The 10,367-nt window shown below is 34.7% G+C and overlaps 1 protein-coding gene across 3 annotated transcripts in view; it reads right to left on the minus strand.

Moving 5' to 3' along the window:
• Nucleotides 1–10,367, minus strand: part of MGAT4C (MGAT4 family member C) — a 719,604-nt gene that overhangs the window by 319,821 nt on the left and 389,416 nt on the right. The window contains exon 4 of one of the 3 annotated variants that reach the window (XM_034644547.1): nt 2,357–2,417. In XM_034644547.1, the coding sequence (XP_034500438.1) occupies nt 2,357–2,417 (61 nt within the window). Of the gene's footprint in view, nt 1–2,356; nt 2,421–10,367 lie in introns of those variants that run through there. The other 2 variants (XM_034644548.1, XM_034644549.1) reach the window with 2 other exon arrangements.

The raw sequence follows: 10,367 nt of genomic DNA on the forward strand, positions 1-10,367 counted from the left end.
TCTTTCTTTCTTTCTTTCTTTCTTTCTTTCTTTCTTTCTTTCTTTCTTTCTTTCTTTCTTTCCTTACCACAGAAATGCCTAACAGAACATGTTGAAATCCTAAAATAATATTATTAAATATATTTATTTCACACTCCTATTTATTAGGAGGCCTTATAATGTTTTAAGGTCACAGTGTAATTTAAAGACTGGGAAATGTGATGAATATCTTATTTAAATACTGTAAATTATGCATAAGTGATAGAATAAGTTCTCACAGTAATGCCCTATTTATGCTTTAATTCATTAATATGAAAATTCTGGTTTATGTTAAATGTTCCACATTTTCAGAACTAGGACAAATATCAAAAGACTTGTACCATATAAATGCAGCATAAAGTCATCATTATTATCCAGTTGTAAGAGTTTTCCTTTAGCTACTTCATGAAATGATCATTTGTTTTGGATTGCAATAAGGAGTATAAAGAACAATGTTAAATTAAAAAAAAAAGAAAGAAAACATATAGTTTATATAGTCACTTTACCCACCGTTAAGACTGCTGTCATGCATGCTAAAAACACTTTAAAAAGATTTCTTTGATTGCTTTCATTTAACTATCTCTTTGTCATTTATTGAATTAATTTTACACAAAATGGAGTACTCTTAAAACCCAAGGGAAGATATTAGGCTTTAATTTTATACACTACATAATGGAAATTAAAAAAAAGTTTTTTTGCATTTGCTAAATATCCCACATCCAAAAAGATAGATCTGTACTAGTCTCTCAGCACAATTTTAACACATAAAAATAAGCATCTCTTTCATGTCCTTTTCAAATTTGATCTAGTGTCTGTCTCATTTTCCAAGGTATGCCATTTTCTCTCAAAATATATAGGGTAATAAAGTGAAATTTCCACAGCAGAAAACTATATTGTAAATGGGGGGAAATCTTTATTTTCTAAAGCTTTTTCTTTGGTGAGACCTGAATAAAATCAGCTCTGCTTTTTTTTTTTCCAGTAAAATTAATGCACTTAAGTACGTATCCCTTTGCTTAAATAAATAAAGAAGCCATGGAAATGCATTAATCAAGAGTTAGACCATTATTGGGAAACATATCTAAGCTACTTAATCATCAGAATAAATGACTGTGCTAACAACAGAAGGGATGATTAATTTTTTGTTACAAACACTTGCATATTAATAGATAGTTAAATTTTTGTCAATCCCTTTGCTGATCTAAGAGATCATCTAACACATGTTCAAATTACCAGCTTTCTAAAAGATAAAAATTCAGTAGCAAGAAGCCATATGAATCAAGCATGCACCATCCCACAGCATAGGTCTGATGACCCCTGAATGTGACCTGCTCCCAGAGGAAAGCAATTTAATGCTCCATGGCACACAGAACAGTATGTATGAATCACAAAACCTCCAGATAAATTAGTGACAGGTACATCTGAATAGCATTCCTTCTAAGTCCCTTATCTGAGCCTGACAAGCTTGTTGCACCCTCACTTTCAAAGATAAAGCCACACCGCATGTGGCCTTGGCAGATTCTCACAAAGCAAACAGTCCCCATCGTCCATTATTGAAGGAAAAAAATCTCCTCATTATTTCAGGTACTGTGTACCTGACAGCAAATGGGATAAAGTGAAAACTATCTGCAGTGGGAAATTCATCAATCAATACCAGGCCTTATGTCTTCTCTAATTTTCATAACCTCGGTGCCTCTTGCTCTTTCACTTTTATTTTTGACAGTTCTGATACCCCAGAGTTGCAGCCATGGCAAAGTTCAAGAACAAAACAACAGGTTATTAAAAACAACTTATCAGAGGCCAAACAGGGAGAAGAGATGCCAACAATTAGTAAGTAGCTGAAAGGCAGATCTATGACACAGGGAAGAAACACAACAAGCTTTTACCTTCAGCAGACTATGGATTCCATTTGAAAAAAGAAAAGAAAAACTGAGATACTAAATATATGCTCTAAGCTCTTAGGAATGCTGATCATAGAAAAGATGAAAAATAAATTATGTTCAAAACAACACAAAAGATATGTATTTGCAAGAGACCTTATTTACATATCTTATCAACCACAGATACATTGGAATAACAAAACTATACAAACTATATGCTTTAAACTGAATGTCAATGAATAGCACAAATATATTATCTCCTTCAAAGTTAAGCATTAACTAAGAAAATTCTTTTAAAGGGAACAATAAAACAGACATATCACTTTTCATTTTCTGCACTTCTTATTGTCTGTAATTACATTTAATCAAGACTTTCATTACATACCTTAATAAAGGCCACGTCATATCACTGAGTCAGTTATATAGCATAGAATTCAATAGCACAAATAAACAGTACTCACATTTCAGGTCCTGTTGGTAGTCTTTCTCAGGCAAAATCAGGGTTGTGCTTTCTGGGTGAATCTGTGTTAAACCAAAGTGACAAAAATCTTAGTTTCCCATGGCACTGCCACTTAGAATGCATACAAATAAACCCCCAGTTAGTCAAGGAGAAAAAAATTGCATTAAAGAGCACTGATTTGTAAATTCAGTCTTTTCAAATGTAGATAATGTTTGCCCCAACTCCTCTCCCCCCATCTTTGCAAAATTTCTGCCCAATGAACTCATTACTGTAGAAACTCAACTATGCCTATGGGGTCAGTGAATGAAATTCAGATTTAGGATTAAGCCATAAACATGCACAACAGTTGGGCATCTGAATTTGAGAGAGAGAAGGATAATGCTGGAAAGAAAAAAACAAAAAAACATGGTTGAAATAATGTACAATATGACAGATTTAACTAACTTAACTGTTGTCCTATATATGAGGTGATTCATAGTATTCTAAATGTATAAAAATGAAAGCAAATATACTTTGAAAACATCAATACCATATCCAATGACACTTTGGAGGTATAAATATAGCTACTAAATTTACCTTCTTTGAAATTATACAGGTTTAATTAAATTGGATGTATGTCCTTTACAGCCACAATAATTTAAGCAACATTAAACACCATTTAAAATATGCAAGAACTTCACTTAGCAGGCAATAAGATTATTATTTCTGCTCTATCTAGCTACTGTGTTTATATTGAGTTATTTATTTACAGTGTACTTTAATGTTATCAGTAACTTCTTAGAAGCTTCGGTAAATGGAGAACTAAAATGTTCAATTAAAACATTGAACTTCACTTGTGAAGTACCACATTATAATAATGTTAGTTTACTTTTTATGAATTCGAAAAAAACTGAAAAGTAATTAGGACAACTAGTTTAAATATTTAAAAAGCCAAATGTCATGTGTGTATTGTTGAACACTTTATTTAAATTGTATAAATACAAAGTCATGTAATAGTCTTTAATCACTACATGTCAAGAGTGTTTTACTGTATAATGGAGTGTTCAATTTTTCTGGTTAATTATTCATCAATTCAACAAATAGTTCCTAAGACGGCCTTATAATTCCTCTCAGCTTGACTAAACTTTAGAAAAGTTTCTTTCCCTCACTCTAGGCCCTTGACCTCTCTTTTCTTAGAACATTTACTTTAAACTTGTAACTGTAAATTATTTTTTCTGCCCCTTTGAGATATAAATTTTCTCCCAACCTCTTGTCAGTTTACAACCCAGATTGTCTTTCTCCAGGAGTTTGAAAGCCATCCCTTTGAGATTTAATCATTAAGAAGAGAGTGCCTCTGTCCCTGAGTCTCTATGTGAGAGTAGGAGCTTAACTTCAATAAGCACTATTAACAAACACAGATGGCCTAATCACATTCATCAACCTCTCCCCAGCATCTTGCAGTATTTTTTCCACTAGTTCATCTCAGCTCTTAAAAATCTCCCATTTTTTATTTCAGCAGAGTTAAGTTCAATATCCCTCTCCCACCTACATAATAGTCTTGAAAAAAGTCTTCCTTGACTAGTTAACACCATCTGGTACAATTTCTCTTTCACAGTCTCAAGTGTCTTTTATGTGCCGGCACACTAGTAATTCAGTGGCGGAGAAGACAGACATTGTACTTGCCTTCAGAGTACCTACAATCTGGTGGGAGACTGAGACATGTAAATTGACATATAAAATAGAATGTGATCAATACTATAACTTCAAGAAGAGAACGGGGCACCCAACAAAAGTGGACAAATGATGAAAAAAATAATAGAATGAATGTGTTTGAATCCATCACTTCACAGATGATGAGGTATCGAGGTATGCTGGAATAGGAACAATGCTCCAGGAAGAGGGCCCAGTGTGTATGAAAGCCCAAAGGCAAAATGAGCACTCCATGCATGGAAAAGTCAGATCAGAATGGCTAGATTGTTTAGTGTGATGCAGGGGAATGCCAGGAAATGAGTCTGAGATGTAACAGGAGGAAGACCGGAAGAGGCATTTATGCAGTTGCTTGTTTTGCTTTTAATCAACACATTAGGGAAAGTGATATAAGCTAAGGTTCAACGTCAAAGTCTCTGGTATCATACTATCAGACTTTGAAATCTGACGCTATCTATCACAAGTTGTAGACTTGGCAAATAGTCCAACCTCTCTTGATCTCAGTTTCACCATTTCATAAATAGGGATAATAAAAATACCTCATGACGTTTTGTCAGGATTAAAAAGGAAATCTCACAGAAAATAGTCAGTACAAGGCTTGGTACATGGAAAATGAGCAATGACGACGTGATGACGATGTGATGATGACGACGACGACAACCATGACAGAAAGCAATCTATGATGACATTGACCTTGAACTGCAATCTATGATGACATTGACCATGAACTGCACGCTGTGTACCAGGCCATAAGGATCATGGCGAAGCGTCTGGATAAAAGAGAAACTGCCGAAGTAAACATGGAGAAATATTATCAAGTGTACATTTTTGAAACAGCATTCTGATTATAATTAAAAGAATGTTTTGCAAGTTGCAAAGTAAATGTTGTAATCCAAGCCTGCAGAATAGATAGTAGTAGTTAAAATTTTGAGTAAATATTATAGGGATATTAATTAAAAGTCAGTGTGTGCACTGTGATGGATTTTTAATAGGATGGCCTAATAATGGGGCAAATATACCTCTGTTTATTAACTGTTGTCTGGTTATAATTATTAATAAAAGTATCCTGTGTTTAGGTGATGAACTACACAGATGTCTTTGGGAACATCAGTTAGTATATTTTGTAAGGAGAGTTTTGTTTAAGCAAGCAAATCAGTTGAATGAATCCTGTTTCCAATGTACAATGCATCAGTCATCTTAAGAGAAAGAACTACTCTTTATTTTTGTCACACTTATTTGTCAGGCACTGCTTTATGCTACTTTCATGTATTACCCCATTTAGTTCTAACAACCCTATGGGTGTTATTGTTATTTCCCTTTCACATATGAGAAAACTAGAGCATACAGAAATAATTTGTCCAATTTGCGTAGCATGTGGAAGAGCACAGATTCAAACCAGACAGTCTGGATCCAGAGTTTGTGCTTCGAACTCCTATGTGAAAAGTGCTGTATAGAGAAGTTTTTAGAGTATCTGAAGCTCAGAGACGGCTGCTGTAAGCTAAGAGGACACTAAAGAATCACACAAAGAACACTGGGACAGTAGGAGAAGAAACTATTTCAACTAGGCAGAAAGCCCAAAGAGGATAAAATAAAAGTAGCTTTAAAAAGGAAAGGATATTCAGGTAGATTTTAAAGAATGAATAGAACATTTGTCTCCTTGAAAACTAAACACAGTCTACTTTAAAGAAGAATCTGTAATGGTACATTTTTCCCCCTCCCAACTAGATCTGATCATTCCATCTTCTAAATACCCTTGATTTATTAAGCATACTTAAAAATATGTTTATTCATCCCAAATAAAACTGTAATCAACAACATTCTGACAGATTTCTATTCTCCTGCCACAATAATTTTTCTGCTTCTGCTATATCTTTGCTAGTATAATCTTCACCCAAATCTTACATTACCAGATCTATCTCATATATTTCTTTTTCTACTTCCTACCCCAATTTTATATTATCCTTATTTAAGAGATATATGGAAACTTTTTTTAATGGAAAATATTTATTCTTTGCTAAAGAGATTTCCCTTTGTGTCGAGAGAATTCTACCTGCTGTCTCATTCGTGGCTCATTCCACTATACTCCCCACCTCCTTTAACAATATGAGGTGGTAAAGAGTCTCTCTCCTTCCTAGCAAGTGTCACAGTTACCATTTTTCATGTATTTCTGCGACTATTGACAAAATTATTCTAATCTTAAGGTCCACAAGGGTATATGCCATGTTGGTTATCTGTATTGTGATATACCCTGAAAGAGATCAGAATCTGCCACCCTAACATATGGCACTTTTCAATGGGTTAGTTGAGCTGCAGGTAATTGAGAATCAACAGATGCAGAAAGAAGCCTTCTCACAGTTTTCCTTACATGATTANAAAAGTCTTCCTTGACTAGTTAACACCATCTGGTACAATTTCTCTTTCACAGTCTCAAGTGGTCTTTTATGTGCCGGCACACTAGTAATTCAGTGGCGGAGAAGACAGACATTGTACTTGCCTTCAGAGTACCTACAATCTGGTGGGAGACTGAGACATGTAAATTGACATATAAAATAGAATGTGATCAATACTATAACTTCAAGAAGAGAACGGGGCACCCAACAAAAGTGGACAAATGATTAAAAAAATAATAGAATGAATGCGTTTGAATCCATCACTTCACAGATGATGAGGTATCGAGGTATGCTGGAATAGGAACAATGCTCCAGGAAGAGGGCCCAGTGTGTATGAAAGCCCAAAGGCAAAATGAGCACTCCATGCATGGAAAAGTCAGATCAGAATGGCTAGATTGTTAAGTGTGATGCAGGGGAATGCCAGGAAATGAGTCTGAGATGTAACAGGAGGAAGACTGGAAGAGGCATTTATGCAGTTGCTTGTTTTGCTTTTAATCAACACATTAGGGAAAGTGATATAAGCTAAGGTTCAACGTCAAAGTCTCTGGTATCATACTATCAGACTTTGAAATCTGACGCTATCTATCACAAGTTGTAGACTTGGCAAATAGTCCAACCTCTCTTGATCTCAGTTTCACCATTTCATAAATAGCGATAATAAAAATACCTCATGACGTTTTGTCAGGATTAAAAAGGAAATCTCACAGAAAATAGTCAGCACGAGGCTTGGTACATGGAAAATGAGCAATGACGACGTGATGACGATGTGATGATGATGACGACGACGACAACCATGACAGAAAGCAATCTATGATGACATTGACCTTGAACTGCAATCTATGATGACATTGACCATGAACTGCACACTGTGTACCAGGCCATAAGGATCATGGCGAAGAGTCTGGATAAAAGAGAAACTGCCGAAGTAAACATGGAGAAATATTATCAAGTGTACATTTTTGAAACAGCATTCTGGTTATAATTAAAAGAATGTTTTGCAAGTTGCAAAGTGAATGCTGTAATCCAAGCCTGCAGAATAGATAGTAGTAGTTAAAATTTTGAGTAAATATTATAGGGATATTAATTAAAAGTCAATGTGTGCACTGTGATGGATTTTTAATAGGATGGCCTAATAATGGGGCAAATATACCTCTGTTTATTAACTGTTGTCTGGTTATAATTATTAATAAAAGTATCCAGTGTTTAGGTGATGAACTACACAGATGTCTTTGGGAACATCAGTTAGTATATTTTGTAAGGAGAGTTTTGTTTAAGCAAGCAAATCAGTTGAATGAATCCTGTTTCCAATGTACAATGCATCAGTCATCTTAAGAGAAAGAACTACTCTTTATTTTTGTCACACTTATTTGTCAGGCACTGCTTTATGCTACTTTCATGTATTACCCCATTTAGTTCTAACAACCCTATGGGTGTTATTGTTATTTCCCTTTCACATATGAGAAAACTAGAGCATACAGAAATAATTTGTCCAATTTGCGTAGCATGTGGAAGAGCACAGATTCAACCAGACAGTCTGGATCCAGAGTTTGTGCTTCGAACTTCTATGTGAAAAGTGCTGTATAGAGAAGTTTTTAGAGTATCTGAAGCTCAGAGACGGCTGCTGTAAGCTAAGAGGACACTAAAGAATCACACAAAGAACACTGGGACAGTAGGAGAAGAAACTATTTCAACAAGGCAGAAAGCACAAAGAGGATAAAATAAAAGTAGCTTTAAAAAGGAAAGGATATTCAGGTAGATTTTAAAGAATGAATAGAACATTTGTCTCCTTGAAAACTAAACACAGTCTACTTTAAAGAAGAATCTGTAATGGTACATTTTTCCCCCTCCCAACTAGATCTGATCATTCCATCTTCTAAATACCCTTGATTTATTAAGCATACTTAAAAATATGTTTATTCATCCCAAATAAATCTGTAATCAACAACATTCTGACAGATTTCTATTCTCCTGCCACAATAATTTTTCTGCTTCTGCTATATCTTTGCTAGTATAATCTTCACCCAAATCTTACATTACCAGATCTATCTCATATATTTCTTTTTCTACTTCCTACCCCAATTTTATATTATCCTTATTTAAGAGATATATGGAAACTTTTTTTAATGGAAAATATTTATTCTTTGCTAAAGAGATTTCCCTTTGTGTCGAGAGAATTCTACCTGCTGTCTCATTCGTGGCTCATTCCACTATACTCCCCACCTCCTTTAACAATATGAGGTGGTAAAGAGTCTCTCTCCTTCCTAGCAAGTGTCACAGTTACCATTTTTCATGTATTTCTGCGACTATTGACAAAATTATTCTAATCTTAAGGTCCACAAGGGTATATGCCATGTTGGTTATCTGTATTGTGATATACCCTGAAAGAGATCAGAATCTGCCACCCTAACATATGGCACTTTTCAATGGGTTAGTTGAGCTGCAGGTAATTGAGAATCAACAGATGCAGAAAGAAGCCTTCTCACAGTTTTCCTTACATGATTAAAAGCAGAAACTTTAGAGAAAGGACGACTGCCAAAAACCCTTTCTCTTGGGAAGTTTTATGGCCATGAAGAAGATGAAGAGTCAGCACCAAGATGAGTCTTCACCAAAAACAAACAACAGCAACAGCAACAAAACTACCTACTAAAATGACCCTTGTCTTTCATTAGTTCCCTCATATTATTTACCCTCCCACAATTTATCCCTCCTAGAAGCCCAAGTCCCCCTTTCCTTGTCTAGTCCATGATTTATTGTCCTTTGTCACTAATATTATATAAACTTCCAAGTCTAACCAAGTCCTGGGGGGTTCACTTCTTTTCTGTAGAGCCTCCATGCATGTAAAATTAAAATAAAGAAACATATGCGTTTTTCCCAGTCAATCTGTCTTTTGTCAGTCTAGTTCATGATGACAGGGGAAAAGTTTTTTTCTTCTGCTCCTATCCCCAGCACCTAAACCAATGCCAGACTCAATAAATATTTGATGAATACTTGATGTGTGACTTGGCAGGAAACATGCACTTGGAGTGAATGATTCATAGGAGACAGCCAATGAAAACGAGCAGTTGAAATTACCAAAGAAAGGTTGTTGCAGAGAGTGTTATGCTGTGTGTTGCCCTCACGATTATTTCTAGAAGTTAGATAAAGTCCAAATCTAAATAACACAAAATAATAGTAATAATAATAATAAAATAGAAGTAAACAAACAAGCAAATAAATAAAATAGCCCAAATGAGATTGAGATAGGAAGTCTGACAGCTCTGCGATCATCAAAGACCCAGACTTCTTCATTTTCCACCCTTAGCCAGTGGCTTCTGCCTTCAAGGTGTCTGAAGTATTGCTACTTTAGTTTCAGCCTTGAAAGGTTTCAAGAAGCAAAAAATAGGAAGGCAAGAGGGCATAACAAGACAAGAACAACAACAAAAAATTGGTGGGACCCCTAAGAAGAGCTATTCTAGACACTAACCTATAACTTCAGCTTATGTCTTATTGAAAGCCTCTTCAGAACTGAAACTGAAACGTGGGTATTTAGACAAGTCTATGGTCATCTTAATACAGCGATCTATTAGTAAGGTAAATGAGAAAAATAATAATAATTTTTCTTTTCTCTTATGAAAACTTTCCATTTGTAACTTTTTGAGCATTTTATATCATAAAACTGTTTTCTCTTTTCCTAAACCTTTAGGGAATAAATCTTGGCAAAATAATTTTTATTACATATTTTTCTTTAAATTTACTTCTCCAAAATGATCANGGATAAAAGAGAAACTGCCGAAGTAAACATGGAGAAATATTATCAAGTGTACATTTTTGAAACAGCATTCTGGTTATAATTAAAAGAATGTTTTGCAAGTTGCAAAGTGAATGCTGTAATCCAAGCCTGCAGAATAGATAGTAGTAGTTAAAATTTTGAGTAAATATTATAGGGATATTAATTAA

Source organism: Ailuropoda melanoleuca, chromosome 15 (genome assembly GCF_002007445.2).
Source record: "Ailuropoda melanoleuca isolate Jingjing chromosome 15, ASM200744v2, whole genome shotgun sequence".
Taxonomy (NCBI): Eukaryota; Metazoa; Chordata; class Mammalia; order Carnivora; family Ursidae; genus Ailuropoda; species Ailuropoda melanoleuca.